Source organism: Athene noctua, chromosome 12 (genome assembly GCF_965140245.1).
Source record: "Athene noctua chromosome 12, bAthNoc1.hap1.1, whole genome shotgun sequence".
In the NCBI taxonomy this organism is placed as follows: domain Eukaryota; kingdom Metazoa; phylum Chordata; class Aves; order Strigiformes; family Strigidae; genus Athene; species Athene noctua.
In genome coordinates this window covers 21791143-21817851 of record NC_134048.1, presented here as the reverse complement: position 1 = coordinate 21817851, position 26709 = coordinate 21791143, and the positions used below count along the sequence as shown (strand labels likewise).

Here is a 26709-nt window from a genome sequence, read left to right as displayed (position 1 = left end):
CAGAATAATTTAATGTACTTGTAAGGGCTTTAACTTACTCCCCACGCTGTGTCTTACAGTAAGGGGTTGCTCCTTGCTGGTTTTGAGACCAACAGACCACTGTAAGCTGTGACAGCCCTATCCCAGTACACATTCTGCAGCCCAGGCTGGCCAGTTCACCATCACAATGGCAAAAACCACCTTGTTTTTATAAGAGTGGCAGGAGACTCTTCTTCAGCTCTTCTGTGACTGTGTGGTCTCTCCAGCTCCCAGCAGGAGGAGCCCAACCGGCTGGTCCAGCCACCCTGAGCAGCGTGTAGCAGAGCAGAAAGGTCACAAGCTCTCCTGACAGACCCACGCATGGGCTCACCCATCAATTTAGCTCAGTTATTAGCTGCTGCTGAGGTTCACTGTTTAAAGTGTTATTATATAGTTCGGAGAATACAGTTCTTGAGTCACATAGTTATTTCACTGCTGAACAGTGCTGAGACCCAGATCCTGATTCCAGCACGCTGGGCAAGTCCCATCAGCATCTCAGGGTGCAGAAACAGTCAGCAGTAAATCTACTCTAATTGCAACAACCCTCTGTTTTCCCAAACTGTTGTTTCTCCATACAAATGTCTCTGGCAATGGATCATCCCTCATTGACACGGGTGCCAACAGAGTTGGATGTGTTGACAGCAGCTGAGAAGCTGCATAGGGCTGCTTCCAATTTCTGGCTTCACTGACTATATTCCCAGGGAATAAAGGTTTGCCACAATGTTGATTCTGCTAAAAATTGTTGATGAAGTTCTGTATTGAATGGGCAATAGGAGTTCAAACCTAAATATGACTATTATATAATTTAAGGAAAACTAATAATTTTGGAAAAATTAATATGGGTAAAGAAAGAATACTATGGAAAACAAAACAGGAAACTTAGAAAGGATAATAACAGTCTAACAGATAACAGAAAAAGTTATTCTTTATAACACTCAAATATGAAAATTAAAGAAAAAATTCCTATTATAGGCAATTCACATCATAGAATTTCAATGGGAGAAGCAAAACAAAGAGAAGGGGCATCACATGCTATTGTCACCTGGCTTCGTGGTTGCAATGAGAAACTAAATTGAAATCTTGTAAGAAGTGACATTTTGAAAAACTTCCAATTCTGCAGATGGAAAACACGGCACTTTTTTCTTGTATTTTTTATTTTCCAAGCAAGAGCATAACTTTTTGCTATTATCTGCTGGCTGCACAAGGTGGATTTCAGCTGTGGCCTTTCCACCAACTATTGCACACAAGCCACAGAACAGACACTGATAACCTGAACAGAGATGGACCCATGTGCTGAACAACTTCAAGAGCCAGAATCCAGTTTACACCTTTGGAAAGAAGAGTCTTTGAAGTCTATAGGTCCAGAATAGTTTTTCACACATACTAATTCCATCTAGTAATATGTTTTACCAGAATGAGTTTCATAATATGTGCCAAATAGTTTTACTCCAGAAAAAGCAGCTGGGCTGAGATTCAGCCCTACTGATCATCACATCTTTGGGGCCACTTTAGCAGATGGAATTTAGAAGTTCAGCAGAAAGACAGCACATTTTAACCTCACCAAAACTGAGAGTAAAAAGAGTGACAAAAAGACATACCACTTGTGAGGGAGAGGCAGGGATGGAAAGGACAATGGGACAAGACCACTCTCATGCTACTTCATAAACACACCAAGTGCCCATCTTCTGTTATACGCAAAACAAGAAACTTCTTTAATATTCTTTAGAAGATCTCATCAAACACAAGCAAGCAAGCAGCATGGCATGGATAAATAACTACTGCCTCATGACAAACAAGGAAATATTTATGGAAGGCTATTAAACTTGGATTACTTATCTCAGACACTGGAGCAGTTGCAGAGTCGCCAATCAGCTCTGCTGACTAAATACATATTTATAAACACTTTAGCTGTTTTATTTACCCGATGGACCAAAATGGCTTATTCATTCTGTTCTGGTTTTATTTTGGTCTATCAAGTACAGTAAATGTGCAGTTAGGAGCATAATAAAAACTCCTTTAGAAAAGTAATTACATTACCTTACACACAGTAGATTTTTCTTTCCCAAACAAGAACAACCGGACCATTTCACAGACTCCTAAGTTCTTATTAAAAGAATATACTGACACACACTAATTACCGAGCTGAAATCTTGCTTGGAAACGTAAAGTCCAGAGGAAACGTTTACAAAGCAAGCAGAGCCCCCGGGAAAACCACTAATTTAAGTAGAGTATTTGCCATGGCACCAACCACTTGAATGGTTCATTCTCCACATCCTGCAGGGTTTGGTGAGAATCAGATGTGGTGGAAGGAGATAACGGACCCACAGGTAAGTACTGCACTGCCCACAGATACTTGCCTGAGCTGCTCCCCTGGGAAAATAACGGCACCTCCGGGAGAAGACACCGGAGCACCGTTAGAACCTTTCCTACCAAAAACCACAAGGCTTGGGCTGGGCTAGTCCAGGCTGGCAGCTCAACACACTGCATCTGCCACAGGCAGAGGCCACAGCCACCTGGCTACGAGTGCCTGAACCAAGAGAGCACCAAAAGGGTCATTTCTTATTTATCTTGTATTTGGGGAGCGAGTTGCAGCTCTGAAAATATTAACCTAATTGCACTGATTTATGGCTAAAGCTCAGTTCGGGAAGAAACGGCACATTGAAACGTATTAAGTCTGTAATTGAAAATATTCCATGCTCTTACACATGAAGTAGACTAACAGCACATTTCAAAAAATCATGACTCAAAAGGATGATGGAGCCCAGAAGTGATCCCAGACTTTGGATTTTCACACTCAAAGTCCGAGCTACTTATTTTGCTAATGTCTGAGACATGCTGGACGAACTGACTCGAAGACTATTTGCATATTACATTATACTGCCATTACCACAAACATCTGCTGCCAGTTCTTTATTCAGCCCTTACAAAGAAGTTTATTCTACAGCTGGTCTGAAAACTCAGGGTTTCCAATGCATTTGCACCTTTCAGTATTATGCACAAGGAGCATATGCCCTCTCCATGTGCCAGAGGCTCTTCCACATCATGCAATGCTCTGCGTAGCAGCAGTATTTCAGCAGAATTATGTAGTTGGACAAAAAAAAAAAAAGTAGTATTTTATACAAACAGCAATGCACCACCCAGAACAACGACCAACATGACTTCAAATCTCACTCTGAGTTTCAACCTGGCTGCTTCTAAGGATGCTTAAGTCAACAAAAGTCTGTTTGTCTGGAAAAATCTCTCCTCCTCCTATTTTTCAAGACAGGTTGTCTCAAAAGACCAGTGCACAGCAGCCCTGCTTTACTGCTCTGGGTCGGCTGGAGAGAAGTGCTTTGGGAGGGTGAAAATGCAGCCAAGACAAGGTTTGTAGGACGAAGTGGTATCTTCCCAAAGACTGCCCAGTTTAGCTGGAAAAAAAGCAGAGAAGCTTGTAGAGTCAAGGGATGCTAGGAAAGGGAAAAATGTTAAAAGTAGTTATTTCTCAGCACAAGACAGGTAACTTACAGGCTGTTGAGCTGAGAGACTGGAAGTGAAAAAGAGAGGGAGAAACTGCCCTGTGGAAAAAACTTTATCTTACTGTCTTCACCAGAATTTGGTATTCGAGCTGGAGAGGAGGTCACCCCTCTGAGGCAGCCCCGCTGGGACTGATCTCCCTGGACATGCCACGGGGGACACGGGCACGGAGCAGACACAAGCGCCCCAAGTCATAGCTCTTGGCGTGGACCAAACTCTCCTTCCTTATTTATCAGGAAATATGCTCATCTACCTTCCAAAGTTTCCAAACAACACGAACTGATGAGCAGGAGGAACTTACCTTCTAGGCTGAACACAACAAGCTTGCTGCTGCCTGCCTCAGTATGGCTGTATCTTTTTTTCACATGCTTTTTTCTTAAAATTCTTGCATAGCCTGAAGCTAAAAGTCTGCTGAGTAAACTCTGCGTTGCTGTTAACTGTTCCAAGAAGCTGGGTCGATGGAAGTTGGCTTCGCAGTGTGTATTTTTGGTCACAAGCTTTAAATCAGCAATTCACGTGTGATGTAATTGGTTGTGAAAAACCCTAAACATCAAGTGATTCAAGTTTTCCTTGACACAAAGTCATTCAAGGAGCCTTCTGGACCACGCCAGTAGATAAGGCCACTCTGTTGCTGCAGGTCAGTCAGGTCAGTGCAAGGTTTTGTGCCCCATTTATCTGCTGTAAATGAGCATCACGAAGGGACAACTCCAGCATCTTCCACTATCCCACAGAGGAGCTAACTGCAGCTTGAGGTTTCTACATGTCTGGTTTTAGGATCTGATGCTGCTGTGCAACATCTGCCCATGAATACTAAATGCAAGGAACACAGGCAATGGCAGCACCCTGCTTTTTTTTTTTTTTCCTTTTTCAGTAGCTTCCCTTTTTGCGTTAAGAGATCATAAATTTGACCGAGCTCCAGCTGTTCCCCACATGCTCAAATTAGGAACTGGGACTTCTTGGATGGTGGGCATGGCCAGGCAGGGCTGTGGTGGGCAGCAGTGCGGCAGCCAGCACAAGCAGCTTCTTCAGCTGCCAAACCAGCACAGTTCATTCTGCTTTCAGATGGAGAGAGATGCCATCAAGCACACCCAGCCTCAGCACTCTGCACCGGGGATGCCCACTTACACAGTATGGAATACATATATGTACTATTTGGCATCTCCCTGTAAATCCTCACAAAGTCTCCTAGTTTTCTGGCTTATCTCCATCCTCTCTCTCTCCTCACCCAGGGAACTGAAGTCTGGCCACTTCCTAAACTTGCCTACAAGCTCCTTCTTCTGACTTGCTGTTTGTTAACAGATGCCTGGTTTCCTGCTGCTCGAGAAGTTTTTTGCTTCAACTCCATCGGGTCCATCAATCTGCTGCTCTAGCAAAACCACATACTATTATATTTACTTACTGAAAATTCATGCCCATTCTGCCATGAACAAAATTCATTTCTCCTCCTGCCCCAAAATACTTAACCACAGAAACTGATGTATCAATTTACAAGAGCCTTAAGTCTGCAAAACCATTCTGCTTCCAGCAGTGAGAGAGCTGGGCACGTAATGGGTTTCCTATGTCTGCTGGCAAAGCTGGGCTAAACCATGGCTGCATTCACATTTTCAGAACTAATCCATCTGAATGAACAAACAGTCATTTGGAAGCCAAACATGACGACTAGGACCAGCACTGTTTGGTTTAGAAAATAACTCAAACTCTCTGGCTGAGCTGCAATTCACTGCTCAGTGTTTGCAGCGACTTGTCCTTTTCCAGAGTCCCCCACACGTGCAATACCAACAGTTGTAGTAAGCCTGCCTAGGAGTATCCCTATTACTGTTTAATTTACTACTGTGCCCAAGACTGGCTGATGAGTTGATTATTTGGGGTTCTTCCCCCTCTAAATGGTTTTACTCCCCCTGTTAACTCCTGTCACTTAGAATCACAAAATATGTGAAGTTTTAATTAAAACACCATTGCTGATAGATTTGCAGGAGCGAACAATTTTTTCCCCTTCTCCCCCTCCCCGATTTGAGTTTAGCCTGACTGAAATAAAATCCAAGCTAAAAAATGCCTTGGGCAGCTCCTCCAAAATCTTTTTGCCTTCATTATTTCTACCTAATTCCCTGCCAACACTGCAAAACTAGGCATCCCCACTGCATCATGTATTTGAAGAATAATGTTCAAGTGGGATGAGGTACAAAAAATGCTGAGGAACTGCAGTTTCTCAAGCTTAGAAAAAAAACAGGAGATGAATATCAGATTAATATTCTGACCCAGTCAAATATCCTTCCCCGGGTAACAGCTTGCCGTTCACTGATAACACATGCCCTGAAAAGCCAGAGATAATAAAAATTTCTATGAAAACAAAGCAGCTGAGATGGACAGAGACATGAACCTTTCTTGGAAGTAAAGACCGAGTAATTGTTGGAATCTGTATAATAAACATGGAACATATTCCTACCTGTGATCCTACTACAAACCAGGTATTTTTGATGTAAAACTAAAACCTGTCCCCTGAACTTCTGAGGCTTATCCCGAAGATACAGCCGATGTGTTTCTGAACTACACACAGCATCCACACACGGCTATGTGTCATCACCGTATCACACAATCTGGATGTCGCCGGGATAGCCACACAATCCTGGGGGTAAAGCTGCTTCCAAAGAGCAACACAGACACATCTACTGATTTTTGGTGCATTTCTACCAGGTCATAAGGAACAAACCCAAATTTCTTGGACTCTGGCAATAGGAAAAGAACGGGATGGGAAATTAATAGGCAATTTACTACAAAACTAATTATAGCTGATCACTTCATTGTGTTCATGAAGGGTTTGAGGAGAAAAATTTGCCATTCCTGCCAAGTTTGAGAGCCTTTCATCTTCCATGGATAGGTAAAAATTTGAATGTGCAAAAAGAAAGGATGAAGTGAATAGAATTTCTAAAGGGCATTAGTGTTTTATAACCATGAGTCAGTTTTTCATCTAGGACATAAGAATTGATGTCAAGTGGCAAGTAATGAAATATTTCTTAAGCTGTTGGCTGGATCTTCCACCACGAATTGATGCAGCCCCAGAGATTTTTCAAGAAAACTATGGGAACTTGGGAAAGCTCATTCTAAAATGGAAAGCTCTATTCTACTGCTCCTCACTGTGATTAGGATGCGTGCTGTAACAACGAGGATTGTGTATCCTTAACAAATATATTTAAATACAAACAGGACATCCACAACACAGAGCTTGTGAGTACTTCAAGAGAAGTTTCAGCCTTTTAATTCAAAACAGATAGTTAAAGTTCCTGTCTTTATGGTACCGTGATGTCATCTGTCTGAATAAATGTGGAGTCGCATCTCATTTAATAAGATTATATGGTCAAACAGAGTGGAAGCAATCTGTTTGAACATTTCTTGGCTGAACGGTTTCAAAAGCATCTTTTGACACTAATTTGTTGAATGGATGATTGTGAGCAACATAAAAACAAATTAAAAGTTTTAAGTGCTTGGGCTGGATCCTCAGCTAGTAGAAAGCAAAGGTGGCCCATTAAACTCAGCATGGCTTTGCTCATTTGTTATCTACTGAAGATCTGGCTCTTTATGCTTAATGTGACTACACACACGCTTGGGCACTGAGTTACACTCAGCAGACAATTTATTCTCGTACTGAGCATCCTTCAGCCCCACACTGCCAACAGGAGTGGGAGCATTTGTCAGCTCCAGAAGCTGCAGAATTAGTTCCTGTGTTCTTGCAAGTAAAATAGTTGGAGAAACCACTGGAGGCCCTGTTCTGCTAGACATGGGAATGTGATGGACGTGAATGTATGTGGCTTTCACACACATAAGTTGTGTGGTCTGTTTTACATCAACAGATAAGTATCACACGTTCATCCACACTCAGCACACACTGAAAACTCACCAATCTAAAATTAAGCCAAGCCAAACGCTTACAGATGCTCTTTTCAGAGCTCGGTCCAGTGCTTCTTCCAGTTCACCATGAACCCTTTAGGCTTTCAACTTTCTGCCACATGCTCTTCTCCATCCTTTTCACTAAACGCCTGTTGGTTCCACCTGATCTGCACAAACTGCTGCTTTTCCGGGCTCCCTACTGCTGTTTCGCTCTTCCCCATCTGCTCCTGCACTATTTCACTGTCCTGGGCAGCTGATATAAATGTGTAGGTTATTAACATTTTTGCTCAGTTCCCTTTCCGATGCACTAAGGGCAGGCAGTGTATAGGAACCAGCATCAATGCTAACACCTGAAACCATATATAAACATCTGGACTAAAGAATGGAAGAGTATTTAGACAGAAATGGGAAAAGAAAGACCGAATAACTGAGTCTGCCAGCTCTAACTTGCCCCTTGTAAAAAAGAGCAATATAAAGAGACGGTATTCAAATCCTGTGCTTGTTTACCACATGCTGCATTTTATTGAGTTCGTATTTTTGTTTATTTGGGTTGGGTTTTGTTTTTAAAGCTAGCAACACAAAAATCTGGCACCTCAGACCATGTTCTGTTTTCTATTACATGAGCATAATGCAGATGGAAACTGCAGTGGGTCGCAGGCATGACCCACTGAGAGCAAAATTTCAACTTAATTAGCTGAAACTGAATTTAGGAAACTATTCTTGTAGCTTCTAATCAACTACCAGGATGAGGTTCTTTGGGTTAAAGGATCATCTTTTAGTCAAAAGGGTAACATTTGAACACCAGCTAAGCATCCCAGTAACAAAAGGGATGTGCAGCCATTTCCATTTAAATTCAGAAGGAAATCAGTCTTCATACATCACAGTGGAAGATAGCTGCCAGCTGCAGTCAGGAAAGCATCTCCCCTCCGTACCACAGCAATTAAAAGATCATGTAATTATCGTTGATCTAGCGCTCACAGAAGTCAAAGGAAAGCCATTCATTGACTGTAATGGGCTCTGGAGCAGCTTCAGAATTTCTCCAGCATATGTAGTCCTGACAATTTGGAAACCAACAAAAAACCAAACCTTGGAAACCAAGAGACCCCTAACTACACTCATCCACAACTCAAAAAAGGAAAAAAGCATTCCGACCTCTTTCTTTCATCTAATATAAACACAATCCAGCAAAACTGACCAAGTGTCTATTAAAGACTATTTGTTGAAGAAAATAAGCATGGTGAGTTAGTATTTACCTCTGGACCATCTGACAACAATCAAGGCTTTGTTTCCTTTGAAAGAAACATGCCTGCTTTCAATCTGAAGGACTCAACCCTTTTGTCCACAAAAAAAGAAAAATTCTGAAAAGCGTAAGCCAGGATTGCCCCTCCTTTCACCAAAAGCTCTTTTTTTAATTATCCTGGTTCGTCCAAGAGCGATGATAGAAGCAGGCACAGAGCAAGTTTGCTCCAGCTCTCACCTTTGTGGTGGTTTCTATTAGATATTTTTAAGTTTCAAAGTTTTTCAGCTTTTCAACAGAAAGCCAAATCTTCCACCAAGGGAAGGGAAAAAACACAATCCCTCATCCTCAAACATTTTCCGATCATCTAATTTCCTCAGGTAAAAAACATTAATCACAAAAAAATACCATTTTAGGGAAAAAAAGCCCAAGTCTTTAAAATCAGATCATACTATATCACAAAATTTTTAATAAATTCTCTCATGTGCATAACAAACATTTCAACCCTCCTGTTATTTTTTTTTTCCTAGCACTGAGTGGTATCTGCTCTGTACACATTTTAATACTGAAGAGGTTTCTGAAGGAGGCTTTTATTGAATTATTTTATAGGCACTATTGAGGACTAACTCCAGAGAGGAAGGCACTTAATCATTGCTGAAAATCCCCAGGTAGCTCCACAAATCCACAAGCTTTGTGACCAAGATATATTTACCATGTTTGTTAGCATTTTCTTGACTTTTGAGGAGTCTGCAGTTCTTCAGACATACGTGTTGATTCACAGACTGCACTGCAGGGCATAAGCCAAATTTATCTGTAGACCTTAATTCCCCAAGTACCATCCCCTTCTCTCCACTTCATCCATGGATCTAAGAAGCCTTCTGACAGAAAAGTTCATTATATTGAATCCGTTTCTGAAAAAAGGTATGGTTTCACCCCTCCAAATGGAAGTCAAGCCTTACCCATCCTGTGAAGGGAATGAGAAATCAGTCTAGCTGAGCCTGGAAACTTGGTGTCTGGAGGCACTGATCTCAAAATCCAGCTATTGCTCTGAAGTAACATTTTCCAAGCACCCACGCAATCTAAAAAGTCAGTTCTGTTTTCAAAAATTGCTCTATTTAAGTTCTTATAAGTATTGCTTACTTTCACTGAGCAGTAAACTATGGAGGCCCAAATCACATCTGAAACAGGATTAGAGGTACTTCCACAAAACTTTATTCATTAAGTCCATTTTCCCAAGACTGGACTGAGTCTCCAAGTCTACATCGAACTGCACTGTGAACTCTATAGCTAGAGCACGACTGAAACGTCTCCACATTCAGGATGGAAGACGCAAACGTGCATCTCAAAGCAACCTTGAAGCATCCATCCAAGAGCCCTCCTCAGTCTGAGATCCAGCAAAGTCCAATACAACTGGATTTCCTCATGAAGAGTGGCAGAAGTTTGACCAAACACACACATATGTTGGAAACCTGAGCTAAATAAATTTCACCTTTGGCAGCAGCCATATATTTAATTTATCCAAGTCTCTGCTGCCTCAGCCTCACAACAAAAAAAAACAACCACAAAAAAACCCCAAAAGGAGATTATTTGCCCAGATGGAAAGTTACCCTTGGACCTGACCTTTTTCATTTATGCGGTAAGCCAGTGGTAGTTACAACCTCATCCCAATATACAGGATGCCTGAAGCAATTAAAGCTGCTGGAATAAAACAGGGGAATGCATTAATGTGTTGAACAGGAGAGTGCCACCCGCTTCACATTCTACCGAGACAGATGAGGCAAGCAACTGCCTGATCCGGAAAACATCTGCTAAACAAAATCAAAATTAATGATAACCAGAATGAGCTCTTTGATGGCCGATTCTCACCCAGCTGCTGGGAACCATCAAAGAGCCACTCACGGCAGCAGCCAATTACTTACTAACGCAAAAGAGTTTACAGGAGCAGGATCTGAGCTCAGGGCACCCGCATTTAATGCTGCTGCACCTCTGGGTGGATTTGCAGTGTGCTGATGCATGGTAAACTTGTCTGGACCTTTTTCTGCCTGAAATGCTCCAAGGTCAGGCTTTAGATCCTCTGCCAGCACCCAACAAACCTCGACTTGCATCCACAATACCATCATGCAGTTCTGTGCTGAAAGAACAACTCTTCATTGCAAAAAAAAAAAAAAATATCGACAATTTGTGACACTAAGAACTGTCAGGTGAGTGTTAAGCAGCAGTCTGAAATCCTGCAGCAGTACACCTTTCAGGCACGTAAACTCATGTTTCTTTTAAAAAGTTACTGCAAGAATACTCAACACCAACACACACATTGAAAGAAAACTGTATTTTTTTTCCTACCTTTTCTTCTTGTAACTTCAAACCTTCTGGAGTCCTATAAGGAAAAAGAAAATTTTTTTGTGTTTTTTTTTCTTTTTAATACGAGAATTGTTCAAAGGCAGCATGAACAGAAACCCCTAAAAACATCAGTCATTATCCCAGAGAAGCATCTGTGATACTCTACACAGTTACTGAGGAGTAATTATAAACATATATTTCAGTTTGTCCACAGATATTTAATGGATCAATGTATCACCTAAAATGATTCATCACTCTGTGGTAAGTTACATAGTAGAGCACAATATCTTTCTTTAAAATTAATGTTTTTTTCCTCTATTGATGTTAAAAGGGAACAGCCAGGAGGGTTATTATTACTACACCAAGGATTTAGGGTTGAGGAGGGAAGAGCCATTACAGATATTTTTAGCAGAGACTTGTTCAAATACCTGAACAATTTCAAGGCAGCCAGACTACCCATGCTCAGACCTGAGGGTTCATTTCAATCTTTGCACACCTACATCATTTGTCCTATTTCTTGCAAAGCATCACTACTACCTCTAAGAAACTTCATTTAAAAGGATATTACATAAAGCCTCAAAGGGTATTGCATTTCCAGACAACACTACTTATACTAATGGTGACACTCCAGAGGAATAAATATTTAATCCCAAGCAGTAACACTATTTATGGGTTAATTACAAATACTTAGAATTCCCATCATTTGAGTTACTTCTTGCAACCAGTATTAAAAATAGTAGAATCACGGAGGACTCTAAAAGACCATCTTGCCTGGAGATCTGTTGACCTGGACAGTTCCTACTGATGGATGATGCAGGATTAACCCCACCAAGTGCAAATTTAAACCTATCAGGCCCCAGCCATGGTACCCCCCACAGCACAGATGCAGGGAAGAGGAACAAGTTCTTCAGACCCCTGCAAGAAGCTCATAATGCAGGTTTTTATTCTTGGGGATATGCCTTGTTTAACCTCCTTTCTTAGTGCTCACCGTTCTCAGATGTTTATCAGAGAATGAAATAACAAAAAGGTTTGTTTCTCTCCTCCTTTTGATAGGAAAATAACACACGGCCTCCCCCAGACATCTGAGCCTTCCAGCCCACCTGATGCTTAGTATAGTTTTATTTGTACTTCTTCACTTTTTAAAAAAAATAAAGTACCTCCCTGCAGATCACGTTTAGACAAAAGGATGTGAAGTATAGCACATGCATCTAATGAAATACATCCACGGTCCCCTTCTGTGGTACGGAGCGCTCTGCCACAGGGTAATTGAAAATACAGAAAGCTGCCACTGGAGCCCACGATAAAAAAAAAAAAAAAAAGAGCTTTTCAAAGTGAAAGAAGATAGAAATAAACACAAGGAGAAAAAAAAAAAAAACAGCTTATGAAAGTGCCAGCTCTGCTAACTCCTCAAGGCTTTACCTCCCTCACCTGAGCACCTCAGGGGGCACCAGGTAATTCAGAATGGGGTGTTTTATTCAAGTGTTGTAGCTATTTGTCTACTGCCTACAAAAATCATCCTGTCTCCTGTTCTTCTCCCAGGCTCTTCCTACCGGCCCAGGGGGCCAAACCACATCACATTGCCCAGCCCAGCTCCGCCCCAACGTGGTGACAGTTTATATTTTGTCCATTGTCACCAACTGTGTCAGCAACAGATGCTGCTTCTCTTTCCTCCAAGCAACAGGAAAGCTGTCTCTCAAAAACAAAGCTCTCACCAAAACCAAGAAGGATCAGAGCAGCACAAATGGTCTCTGTGGCACCCTCTATGTCAGCTGAGGGTGATAAACAAAAAAAAGGGTATTTGCTTATAAAAATACTAAGTCATTATTCCCTGTAGGATACTACCTCAGTGATCCTGAGAAATAATGTAAAATGGCTTTCAGGATTAGTACAGACTTCAAAGCATTTATCCTCTTTAGGCAGCAAAGCTCTGAGCTGTGCAGACAGTTATACTCCAGGGACCTCTCAGAGCTTTTCAAAATATTAGTTTGAGAGGTGGGGCACAGGATAAAAATTCAGATACAGCCTGCTATCATTAAGCCCGTGTACATGTAATATATGCAAAAGGGAAGAGTACTTTTAAAGTTCCCCTGGAGCCCCTCACTTTAACAAGCTGTTTGAATTCTCTGCAGTTCAAAAGCTTAGAAACACTAAAACTAATTACAACTATTACATTGATCAAAAGAAAAAAAAGACAATCATAGCCTGTAAAAAATTCAAGTGTCAGCTCGCTTGTATTAAATACCCTTTTGGTATTTCCATGAAAGGAACTGCACAGATATCATGAAAAACAAAGAATGGTCTTCAAAGTTTCCCTTCTTTTACTCTGTTCCCCTTATAATTATAAGCTCTAATGAATATAAACTACCCCAAAAAAACAGATGCAGGATTCTGAGGAAAAGCTTGTTAGAAATGCAACGGGAGAACGTGAGGTCAGGCTGCAAGTCATCACTCCTCATCCCCTGGGGGAGTACCAGCACTTGGTGTGTCCCCTTCCGTGGAGAAAAGACCAACGGCATTGAGAACGCTCCACATCCCAACAGAGTACACTGAAAAATGGGAAATGGGAACAATACCTGGCAACCACGGCAGGGCTTAAAGAGCAGCCACAAAAAGGCATCAGCTCCAGGTAGAGACACCCCCCCCGTTTCTATCCCTCTAGTAAAGTGAAACTACAGCCAGGACGCATTTTTCTTAGTTTGCCTCACGCAAATCATTTCTCTCTTCTGTAGCACAGAAAAAAAAAAGAAACAATGCTAATTCTTCTCCTCGAGGGCATGTTGAACATAAGACCTTCCTATTAGTGATCTAATATACGACTACGAGACATTACCAACAAGCCTGGCCACAGGCACGGCACCGTGCCACATGCTAGGACTTGGGCAATCTCTGACAAGAGGCAGTAGTCACCATTTCTCTGAAGACACTGTTCTTAAGTAAAAAAAAAAAATCACAGCGATTTTAATAGTGTTACTAGTAGAGAACCAAACTATTTTGATAAAAATGACACTAAAGTTCTCAGATGCATTGCCTAAGGAATACTCTTCTGCAGAAGCCATAAAGCAGATGGTTATAAATGAGACTTATTTCATGGGCACCATTTAATGACTGCAAATTCCTTTAACTAAAAATCTAATTTTATCAGAGCATAAATCACATGCTTTGAAGGGAAAAATTTGTTTCAGATTTCTCATTCCTTCTATAAAGCTTCTTCATGAATCCCATTTTAAATAGCTTTTCATTAATGCAATACAACAGTTTTATTTGTCAAGGTTCGCTTTTAGCACCTATTTTCCTGCTCTGTAATGGTAGTTAATTGAATGTAGAATAAAAGGTCCTTCTGTTCTGTATCTGAAGTCCCCAATTATTGTTATGCAGAAATCAGTGTAGTATGTTTGCTCCCGTATTCCTTTTCACCAGACACGTAGCTGCTGGAAAAAACTCCACCTCCAAAAGACCAACCAACCCAGGGTCAGCGCATGAGAGCAGATGCAGTGTCATCAAGTACAATTACTAATCCTACCTGGATTAGGAGGGACAAAAATAAAAATAAAAATCAGAAACACAGTTCACTATCTGCTGTCACACAGCTTCACTCCCCTGAATCTGCCACGTGCTGCACATCAAACACCTGCGTGAACCTGATGCAACTTAACAACTGTTTTGCACAAAGCCCTTTTCTGCTCTCACAAAAAGGGAACGCCAGTCTTTCAGAAGACAGCACCGAGATGTCCTGCCAAGACATAATAGCCGGTTTGTGTTATAGGCTCCTGCTTAATCCTGAATCATGGGCCCATGGATGAGCAGAGCACTTCTGAAATGAAGAATCTTGATTTCATTCAGAGCAAACATGGGGTGGAGGGAGGGAATTTCATTGCGCAGAGTTAAAATACAACTACACCCAGGGAATACACGATATAGTGCAGTGCTTGGTAGCCAACGTGCTGCAAACAGATTTACTGATGGTCATTAGCGAGGGATCCAAGCACCAACACCACTTCCCCGTTGTTTGGTATCACTGTAAATAAAACCTTTAAACACCTCCACATAAAAATATTTCTACGTTTGTCCTATATACCCACAAAGCACATACAGTGCACTACACAAAGGAACACTCTTCCTCTAAACCGCTGTGGCAGGGAGAGCAGGGTACCTGAGCCCCTGCTCTTCTGCTGCTAAAGCACAAGGTCCCTCATCTCCCACCTCCGCTGGGAAGAGGGGAATCACACAGCACCTTCCTAGCTCAAGCTCCCAATTCCACCAAAACACGTCACAGTCGAAGGTTTTCTTTCTCAAATGTTGTATTTTACTTCTGTCTCCACTGAATTCACGGGATTTTTGCACGCTTGGACTATGGATTTGGCCCCAGCTCTCCTGTGGTGGGCAACCCCATGTGTGTCTTGGTACAGGGGTGATGCCTTTAAGCATCTTCAAGTGAAGCCCAGGAAATGTAGAACCATCACTACACTAAGAATACCATTTTCTTTTTCCTTTTTAGAGCTGCATTCAGGTAAACAGCGGGGTGAGGAAGGAGCATGTGCATGCTCCTCTTCACTTTATAACTACAGGCAAGACCGACACACTGAAGAACTAATTTCTGATTAGAAAAAAGTGATCTATGAAGCCCAAGAAATTGCTGTACCGAACTGTGAGGGCTGTTTGTCATGTAGAAACCTAATTCCCCACACTTCAAGGGCAATCCCTATTAATAACATCCACATATTCTCTCCAGCCAAGGAAGGAGCAGGCAGAGCAGAAGTCATGTGGATGCTTAACTACACGAAATTGTTATTGCAGCACGAGCAAGGGGAGGTCGTTCAGAAACAAAGCTCATCCAGGGCTGCCTGCAGGAAGCACAGTACGAAGCAGAGCTTCCCCAAAGCTTTAAAACACCCGTGGGACTGGAGACAAGACATGGACACACAAATGAACTGCTCCTGACGTTCTCCCCAACTCTAGAAAAATGACACAGTCCGGCCTTTAAGTGGTAATGTTAACCACCTACAGCAGGTCAAAAAAAGTGTCATTAGGTATCTAAAAATTTATAACTGCCTGGTGCAGGTATAAAGTCACATCGCTAGAAGCTGCTGTGCATGATTAAAAGCAATCTATTAACCTGGATCCTACAACAGTGGACTAGACATTAAGGTGTACCTATAGTACACACCCTAAACAGTCTTAAATAAAAATACGCCAACCCACTCCTAGAGTAGCCTACAGTTTGGCAACAATCACAACCACACGTGCTTTGTCATACACGTGGTTCCCCAGTTCTGGGCTGGGCATACTTGTGCCACACGGTCCTGGGCACAGGCACATCTCACAGCCCGTGGGGCTGGGGATGGAGCACGGGACAGGGCTCCCTGCCCTAAAGTACTGCTCTGAAACGCCTATCTAGCGCGGTTACAAACTGCAATAGCTACACAGTACTTTACACACGGTTTGTAAGCGACATGCAATGCACACAGACAACCTACCAACTGGGAGGGGGGAAAAAAAAAAGCCTGTTTCCTGATTTTTCTGCAACAGTTGTTCTTCCTTTTGTCCCTGCACATCCACATGCGGCCACATGCAATTTCCTGCATTCTAATCTGAAGAGAAAAGTGAGCCCACTCTGCAAGGTTAGTAATTAAACAGTCACAATTAGGCTTGAAATGAGAAAAGACAAGTTCCTGTCTGCTATTTCTTTCTAGTTTTCCTTTGACTAAAACCAGAGGGTGAGTGCTTATACTCCAGGCATGCAGAGGTACATCACAAACTGGAACCACCCAGCAACAGCAATAAGGTGCAAATCTTTGCAGTACAGTGTCTCTGTAGTTCTCTCTTTCCCAACTTCCTTTATTTGCAAACCAGTATCTAGAGATGGGTATAAGGTGGTTGCCATCCTCTTTCTGTTAGCAGCCTCTGATCCCACAAGCACCTGTATCACCAATTTTGTTACCAGACAGGTACCAACTGCCCTCAGAGCGATTCATAGGATAACCTTGCAGTGTTTTCAGTCTCCTGGCCTTTAATACTGATGTAGATTTAACCATAAAGAGTCTCTTATTATGACCATAAGCAAAGGTCTTTGCCAAAAAACAATTAATGCAGCAGATGGAAGAGATGCAGAAGAACAGGGAACACATTTCCCATCCGCAAGTTGTCTGTATTGCTGGACTGTAGCAATCCTCTTACCAGGTAACTTTGTGGAAGAGACTGCAGTGCTTGTGCAAGAGGATAAATCAAATTCAACACATGCAGCTGGGCTCACGCTGGGTCTATCACTAAATCAGATGTTACCTCTGCACACACCAAATCTCCAGGGACCTGCTCTCAGGATCAGCCAAACTGCTGTACAATTTCTAAATATGCAGCCCTGACTCATTTAGCAAATTAATAAAGAAGAGCCTGTTCCTATTAATAGATTATCATCCCAGCTGGTTTTTTTTCTTCCCCTTCAGAGCATGCTCTTCCTTATCTCAAGTGAGGGGTCAAGAAAATTACACTGACATCCAGTACAGGGCTAGGTGAGGTACTCTGCATACAGATTATAGCATTTACAGTGGTTATGACTAATACACAGCTTAGTTTGACAACCAGGATTTTCTGTTTACAACCATGAACACAGAGTATTTTCAGAAAAGATGCTAATGAGGCAGAGAACATCCACTTTATTTTTTTTTTTTGAGCAGGCACAAGAAAAAAAAAAAATAAATCACGCGCAACTGTTTAGAGAAAGCTTGCTATCAGTACAGACATTGGCAATTTAGATTTGTCCTGTCTGGTATAAACACTGAGAGAAGCTCTGATGTCTCACATCACACAGTATCATCTGCTCACCCATACGGTAGCTAATTGAGATAATTGCTGCATCTCTGATTTTACTTGCTACTATTTCTGGACTTCAGATGAGAAACCCAGGTATAGCTCCATAAATTTCCTCACTGTCATAGGGAAGCTCACGGGATGCCTGTTTTAGAAACCCCAAATTTGCAGATCTAATCTAAAAACCTTCCTAATCTAAAAAAACCTGAGAATTCCCCTTCTTGATGTTAGAAAGTACTTTAAGTAGAATTGTCTTCCTTTAAAAACTACTGCTACTGCTTTTTTTTTTTTAATAGAGAATATGCTAGGTCTGGAAAAAAATTAGTCAATATTTAGTCATTTAAGGGCAAGTAGCTTCTGAACAGAATATCAGCAAGTGTAACTACCACATCATAGCCAAATTAAAATTGCCTTACATTTCTTTTTTATTTGCAAGATGTTTTACTCTGGCCTTATTCTCTGCTTCAGGAATATACCAGCATTTCCCCATCTAGGTATGATTTTTCACAGTTGCTCACCTGTGACATGAGAAAAACTTCCCGAAATTCAATTCCTGCGGTCAGTTTGTGCCACAGCTCAGCCCAGAGCTGGGCCCCCCAAGGCCACGGTCCCTCTGCTCCCTGGGGGACAGCATCCGAGCACTAGCTACCTCCAGCAGCACCAAAATTCAAGGTCATTAGTATCCAAGACACCCCTAAAGCTGCAGGGGGGGCACCCCAGCAGCAGGTGGGGGTCCCAGCTGCTGTTAGCTGGAAGGTGAGAGCCCCTGGCCAGCTGGGCAGTGCAGGACCACCAAAAGGTATCACACACTGCGGCTTACCAGGAGTTTAAAACATAAATAAATAAAGGAAGCCGGATTTTGGTTCTCTGAAGAACTGCACACAAGAGGGTTTCATCTCTAAATTGTGCTATAGGTGCATCCTGACAAATCCCTGACACTCAATGTTGAACCATAACCATCTAGGTAAACAAAAATTCTTCAGATTTTATGCTGCTATTCAAGTATACAGTTCCCACCTTGTTCCAAATAACCCAACATTCAAATTTTCTAGTACTTCAAGCATAATAGCATCCCGTTAAGAAACAGCATTTATAAACCCTCTGGGCACTGTCCCCTAAGAAATATCACCATTAAACCCTCTAGGTACACAGGAGGGGGTAGGTGGGGTTCGGGGATGCAGAGGAAGGACACCAACATGTATATCCAAATACTATGAAAACATTCCACAGCACCTTGAACTGCAGATAACCAGCACTCACAGCAAAAGCTGCTCATCTTCACAGGGATAATACACTAGTTAAGATTTAAAATGGTCTACAAACAGCAGTTACAGCTTGTTAGAGATACCACATAAATGCAGGTAACAAGGAGCGAATTATCAGTATATAGCAAAGTGATACAAAAATAAATTTAAGTCTTGTCTCCCTTTACTTTCATTAATGTTTAAAACAGGAGCAGGCTGCAGCCAGTATAGATTTTAATTCAAATCTGATTCTTTCCTTCCTTTCCCCAAACTGACTTACAAGCAGGAAGAGTACACACATGGCAGAGAATACATTACTAATAATAATTCTTAAAATAAATACCAGGATATTAGATCTTCAACTGCATATAAAATTGATACACTGTGCCTGTCTCCTTCCAAGCTCATGCTCTGAAATTACGCCTCTATTTGAATTATAAGCAAAAGCTTTTATCAAAAGCCTTTGCAATTTTGTACCTTGCTTCCCAAAGCACTCCTTTCATAGTCTGTCAGATTAGGAAATATGACTTTGCTGGGGAAAGGAGCACAAAATCATCCCCATGGCTCCCCTGCTGCTTGGAATAACCAACTGTGGTCTTCAGCTGCAGCAGTAAGTGAAACAACATTTAAGAATCTGAAGATAATTAGGAATTTTAGCAATATTTGATACACCTGGACAAGCACAGTTGAAGCTGTGAGTGGACACGAGAGGGATGCTTCATCCTGTGCAGGATGGCACTGAAGGGCTGCTATGACCCAGCTGTTTGCAGTCGTGGTGAAGTTTAAGGTGACATTTATTACTTGGAGATTTTTAAGCAGCTCAAGTGTCATGCAAGTAATAACTAATGAAGAAGCCAAACGATGGATATCCTATGCAGCCGTTACCTTACAAATGCCAGTAGGAAAGTTGTGGTACCTTAAAGAAATGAGCATGTTTGCTACATTCATTAGCATTAAAATGTTGATATCTACACATGATACTTTAAGGTGGGTGATATAATTCAAGGCATAAGCCAGATAATATAACAAACAGGATGCATAAAAGTGATCAAGGAACTGAAATAGCATTGGCACAGCTGGTCTAGTTTACCCTCGCACTGTGCTGTCACAGTCCAAATTAGATCTACCACTGCACACCAGCAGTGTCTTGCTCCTCACAGGGAACAGACAGTTAAGGTGCATCAGTGAGGTATGAACACCTTGCAGCACAGAAAGGGGAAAAGCAAACGAGCTTGGATCTGCAAGAGCCACTGGTACTCCTGTGAGCACTCTGAGCATCTGGATCTGTCAGAGCCACTGGTACTCCTGTGAGCACTCTGAGCATCCGGATCTGTCAGAGCCACTGGTACTCCTGTGAGCACTCTGAGCATCCCTTGTTAGCTCTCGCTGGAGGAGCCTCCCTGGGGACGCAGCTCTCCTCCTGCCCGCAGGAGTGTGGGGTGCTGTGCACATTTCCCTGGTGTCTCATGAGACTTTTTAAATAGGAAGATGGAGGGCAAAAAAAACAGAGTGCAGCATGAAAGCCAAATGAGAACAAGTATTTCTACAAAACCGCAGAGCAGTTCTGGTTCCACAGCCTGGAGAAGATCACAGGACGCCTGCCAGTCTGTACTGTAACCACTCAGGAGCTAACAGTGACATCCAACTATTTCCTTTAACTATTCAGCACAAAACTATACATGTAGCTCAACACAGGATTATTCTCCACTTTCACACTATCCAGCTAGGACAACATTGCTCAGGCTACCTGCCAGCAGTGCCCCCGAAAAACATAATACAGAATTTAATCTGCGATTCAGCACTGTGCCAGCTTGTGTTTGAGGAGTTCCCTGCAGCAGATTGGAGAGACCCACTCCTGGAAGAGCTGCTGAAGACCTGCAGCACTGCTCCACTGCACCGCAGGTTGAGAAAAGATGAGAAACTTGCCCCAAAAACCATGGCAAAAGCAGCTTGGCTTTGGCACATACAGAAAAGCAGCCTCTCACGCAGAAGGCAGGGAACAGGAGAAGAAAAACTAGCTGTCCAATTCCAATATTTATTAAGATGCTTTTGTAAAATACCCCAGTAGGTTGAAAAATCAACCTGAGCTACTAGTGTGGGTGACCTTGTAGGAACTGAGTGGAGTAGTACCGCTGGCTTCCCATCAGAACCTCCGGGCCAAGATCTCCCTCAAATCTGAACTCCAGAGTTATTTCATATCCAGGTTGTTTATGTCTCTTCTGCTCTGCTCATACTGGAAACTCCCTTCACAGCTGCTGGCAACGACTCAGCTACATTTTTAAGAATTCCTTTCAAGCAAGGAAAGGTGACCCCAGATCACACAACCTGGTGCTTCATGAGCAACTCCAAGCCCTTCTAAACCAGCACAGGGCTGCCCATGAAGTGTGGTCATCTCTAAACCATTCAATTTTAGCATGGAATCAGCCTTGCTGAAGGCAGAGGCAAAACCTGCCCAAAAATATCACCCCAGAGTGGTGAGCTCTATATATTTTAGTATTTTGGCATATATTCCACTCAGTCGGATTTAGTCCCACAATGGTTCAACCCTGGGAAGCTGCACCTCCACAGAAGTCCATGTGCAGCACCCTCAGAAGTTGCAAGAGCTTTCCAGCAGCCTCTGGAACCAGCCTGAGAAGTTTCACAACGTAAAGGTGACAGCAGCATTCTCCAAAAATCAATACAGACCAAGCTAATTGCAGCTTTTCAGTTAAATACTAACATTGTCCTTTTTTTAATTAGGTTTTCTATTTTAGTTCATTCTACACTCATGGTATTTCAGACTGCATGAATGTGTTTATTAACTAATCAGGACTAAGAATATTTCAGAAAAAAAATCCCCTTCTCAGGAGCACCCCATAAATGTGTGAGGTGGAAGGCTGAGCATCAGGAAAACATACACCACTGCTGTGGTAAGAGTTAATTTCTCATGCAGAAGGGCTCTATATTGCAGTCTGTGGCCTCAAGACTTATTTTTCCTTTATAAATGCAAAGCACAACTGCAATAATTCTACCACAGACCATGAAGAAATCGATTTAGCAATCTGAACATAAATTAAGCAATGTTTTTAATTCAGTAAACTTGTTCCTATGTAGATCAGAACAAGTATTAGTGAAGGTCAGTGACCCATACCCAAGTATTTGCTTTGATGAAATTCATAGGAATTTTATATCAGAGCACACTTCAAATTATTTGACCTGCAAATTAACCCTTTACTTTTTTTTTTTTAAGCATTTCTGGGGAATTGCTAGGAGCTTTTCTATTTGTGACTCAGTGTTTTAAACACATGTTAATGGAATTATATACTAATCAAATCACGAACTTGGTAACAAACATTTCTTGTGAATAAGGAGCTCAAACTGAACAGAGCCCAAAATGACTAGAAGGGGATTTCACATTATTTTTATTATTCAAAAGGTATTATGGCAAAACTATTTCCTGAAAGATAAATAAACAGCTTTTGAGACAAAACAGCAGTTATCTCAGTTTCACTGACCTAGCTGGAAGCTATGTTTGGGGCTTCCAGATTCATCTTGTTTGGTGCCACACTATATAAACACTCTCTTGTGGAACAAGCTTTCTACACAGTCACTTTTAAAAAAAAAATCTGCATTATAACTTAAACCCCTTGAAGCTATTTTTACTTCATTCTTCATACATTAAAAGTTTTAATATTCAGACCTGTTAAATTCTGTGCAAATCTGAACAAATACATTTCTAGTTTAGATCCTTCCACCTCAAGCAAGATCGAGTACTTGGTACAATAACTTCATGGTTTTTAGAGGAAGAGCAAATGAATTAGTCTTTCAAGTAGTATAATAGTTCTACAATTTACGTTAAATAATTTGAGTAATGAATTTAATTCCTCAGAATAACTTTTTTTAAAAAAAAATCAACACTAATATTCATTAGTGAAGACTGAGAACTTTAAATGCAAAAGCATGCAAAATATTTAATTTTTTTTAAATAAAAAAGCAAAAGTTGTCTGAGACAATACAGGAACATGTTTCACAGAATGTCAGTGTACTACCTGAGTCTACCCAGCAACAAAATAACGGCAGAGGTGTGGAGGAGAACTGTTTTGCTTCACTTTTACAGAACAGAGGATGGATACCTCAAGGAAAGAGAGAACTCTGAACTGCAGAATCTCAAATTCCACTGAAATGATTTTCGAGTCCTGCTAAGCAGCAAAAAGCATCTATTCCAATTTGCTTAAACTGCTTTATTGAAATAACACATATAACCGTGGTTATTTGTAAATGGGATTGACTGGGAGAAATGGGATTCTCCAACTAGAACAAAATCCTGAGGCTTAAACGGATCCAAGTGCAGCATGAATCCATCAAAGGCTCCTCATTACCCTGGCACTGACTAACGTCTCTGCCAGTACGTAAGCGTTCTAGGCAGTGGCATTTTAAAAAATACCAAAGTCTCCTCTCCCTTGCCTCCCCCACCATCTCCCACTTTCAGGCATTTGAGCAATCATTTAGCAAACCTACGATAATCAGTCACTAATTAAATAACTAAAACTGTTTCAGCATTCATCATTTTCTCTTCATGGAAGTCACACTTCTAGATTTTTATGGCCTTATTTGCATGCCTCAGACGTGAAAATCTGAGCCTACCCACACGTGTGCAGCTGCAGTCCAGAAAGCCACCGTCCCTGCAGGGACAGCCCGCACGGGGCTCCGGCCGCCACCGGGACCTGCTTGGTCCCCATCGGCGCAAGGAAAGCCAACATGTCACCTTCAGCACTGCAGACAGGCTCAGTCGCTCCTCCACTCACCCAGTCCCAGGGTTGAACACGGAAAGGTGTGTTACCGTCCTCCACTAGCACACGAGTCCCACCTCCCCATCACGTCACGCACGGGGGTCCCCTCCAGCTGGATGGGCACCAGCCCTCGCTACGGCCCCCCTGCTCCCTTCCCGATTACTCTGTGCTTCGCAGGGGTTTGACATCAGAAAGTCAGGAGGGAAACGTTCTGAGCTGGAACTCTGCTGGTTCTTTCAGAACCACCTATAGCATTTTCCTTTTTTTAAGCAGCAAAAGGACTTTTTTCAGATTTCACCTGAGCGTCCAGTGACCCAAATGAAGAGCTAGGACAAAAATTTGCTTATTAAATTTAGTCTCAGTGGTCCCAGCAGCCCCCAGGACAGAGCATACCATAAAGTCTCTGGGGCAAAGGCAGTATCTTCACCATGGCCAGATGCACAACTGCACTCCCAAAACGACGTCAGTACACTCAAAAAGGGGAAGAGCTTCTGCTTCACTGTTTCTTCATTAACCTCCTCAGCAGATGTTTAATACGAATATACATGGATAAGCCCTCACTTTCCCATTTCACAATGTGAGAGACTGAACACAGCACAACAACAGAAACACAAGAGTTGTAGCTGCAGCAGCAGCTGGGGTACAGTACCTCTTGATGCAACCTCCCCGCATCCGAATACAGCCTTCTGCTCCTGTCCGTGTCCATCCATCCCCTCGTGACCAACGGGAAAACCCCAAGCAATACAAGAGATAACCAAAAGCTTCTTGATTTCATCATTTCACGTCTGTTGAAAAGAAGAGAACGGGCATAAAACAATCATCCCAACAAGGCCCAGCTCAGATTCAGTAACACGGCAGAAGCTTCAGCTGACGGTGCCCATCCCCTCTCGGTCAGCACACGCAGCAAAACACCCAATTCCCTGATGTTTTGCACCCATCAGTGTGTTGGCAATGATTTCCCACACGGTAGCAGCTTTGTGAAATATTTACCCCAAAACTATCCTCCACAGGACATGCTGCTCCCACACAGCACCTGCAGAACTGGAGCCCTGGCATTTCTAAATCTAGCTACTGCGGCCAAAAGCAAACCACATCAAAACACAGTATTATGGCACTGCAGAAGCCAAAGGGTGACTTCATCCCACCTCCAGAAGCCCCAGCAGCACAGCGTCCCTCATAGTCACAGACTCACACTGGTACACTCAGCAGATCTTCAGGAAAGCCTCAGACACCCGCATTCACTTCTTTGATCACTGGCAGCTTCCAGCAATGTGACAGAAAAGATCATTATTTCCCTTGTATTCAGAGGATGATGCTGCCTTGAGCGGATAGAGCCACCACCACCCCCTCAGGTGACGACGAGGTTTGCAGGGCCAGCCCCCTGACACCCAAACCACAGAGCACTCATTCTTCCCCGTGATGAGGGCTCCTGCCCTGATGGCCACCAAACCCACTAAAACTTGCAAGACCCGAAGCAAATTCTGCACTGAAGAGGGCTAATGTCTTTCTGCAGCCACAATGCAAGCGAGCCTCGCCTGGGGCTGTGGTTTCTCCACGCATTTCCCTCTGTCCCAGAGACTTTCCCAGTCCCTCCCAGGCTCATCCTACTCAACAGCAGCACCACTACCTCCCTGGCAGTGTCCCACCACCTGCAAGCAAGGATGTCCACCACAACTGCTTCCACTTTGAGCAGCGGTTCTTGTCTTGTACAGGGCTTCTTTTTAAAAAAATTTGGAAATAAAAACAATGCAGTGAGACTCAAAGTGTTGCAGGTGGAACCACCAGGTGTTTCATACACGCCTAGCCCCATGTTGGTGTCCTTGAAACTCAGCCAGGAGAGCTCTGTGCTGCATCTGAACAATTTTGGGTAACAGGACACCAGATTGTGTCATTACTTTTCCCAAAAAGTACCAAAGGAGGCTTCAGGCCTGGCACCATTCCCATGGGAGCGAGGGAAGTTTTGACCTTTCACAGCAGCTGCAGAAGATGCTAACACGGACCCTTAACGAAGCATGACGACCACTTAATGAAGCACTGGCATTTCTATAGCATGCAAGTGACAGGCTGCTGCTTGGCTGGAGCAATATACATTAATGAGGCGAGTTACCTGCTAATGGCAAAATTAAGCCTAGCTGAATTAAGTCACCATGACATACCTTGTCTTGACAGGCTGCGTTTTACAGCGCTTTCATGCCGTGTGTTTGCTGCAGGGTATACCCGAGCCTTGGCGCATCGCTATTAATTTTGGAGCTGTGACCATTTACACCAAGAGCGAGTTGGTCTCAGCTATTTCCTCTGCCCAAAGACACACCGTGAGCAGAGCGAGCGCGGCCGACAGCCGCCACACACCACGCACCCGTGGAGTTCAGGCATTGCTTTTTCTCGGCGCTAATGTAAACACCCTGAATTGAGAGCACTCAGGATGAAATCAAAATTTATTAGGCTTTCTAAATTCCAATTAGAAACCTCAGCTGTAATGTTACTGGGGCTACAAATAAATGTTTAATAAACCAAAGTCACTATATCAATAAGCGACAAGTACATTGTTACATTATGAATTGCTCTTGCACAGCAATACCGTTTCTCCGTTTTTAATAGAGGTATTTTGTATGCTCAGTTGATACCATCACAGCAAATACAACTATTTCACTTTGCAGTTCTAGAGACCTCTGACTCATATGCTGCTTGAAATTACAATCCTAAGAGCAAAACGGGGGACTAGCTAGTTTAACGTGTATTTAGTAAATAACTAACTGCTACAAAACACGATGGTGTTTGAATTAGGATGCCTGTAACACTGACGAAACTGAAAGGGCAGCCTCTACCTGCTAGAAACTCCGGTTGTTTTATAAATGGAATTCGTAGAACATCTTCCTCCAGTCAGTTTAGAAATTACTTATTTTTA

The 26709-nt window shown here is 42.5% G+C and overlaps 1 protein-coding gene across 6 annotated transcripts in view; it reads right to left on the bottom strand.

Annotated features, from left to right (window-relative positions):
- Nucleotides 1-26709, bottom strand: part of FSTL4 (follistatin like 4) — a 239899-nt gene that overhangs the window by 210224 nt on the left and 2966 nt on the right. For 5 of the 6 annotated variants that reach the window (XM_074916216.1, XM_074916210.1, XM_074916215.1 and 2 more), the window contains exons 2-3: nt 24454-24589; nt 10991-11024 (exon numbers count right to left, since the gene is read on the bottom strand). In XM_074916216.1, the coding sequence (XP_074772317.1) occupies nt 10991-11024; nt 24454-24582 (163 nt within the window). In that variant the 5' untranslated portion in view covers nt 24583-24589. Of the gene's footprint in view, nt 1-10990; nt 11025-24453; nt 24590-24996; nt 25100-26709 lie in introns of those variants that run through there. The other variant, XM_074916213.1, reaches the window with a different exon arrangement.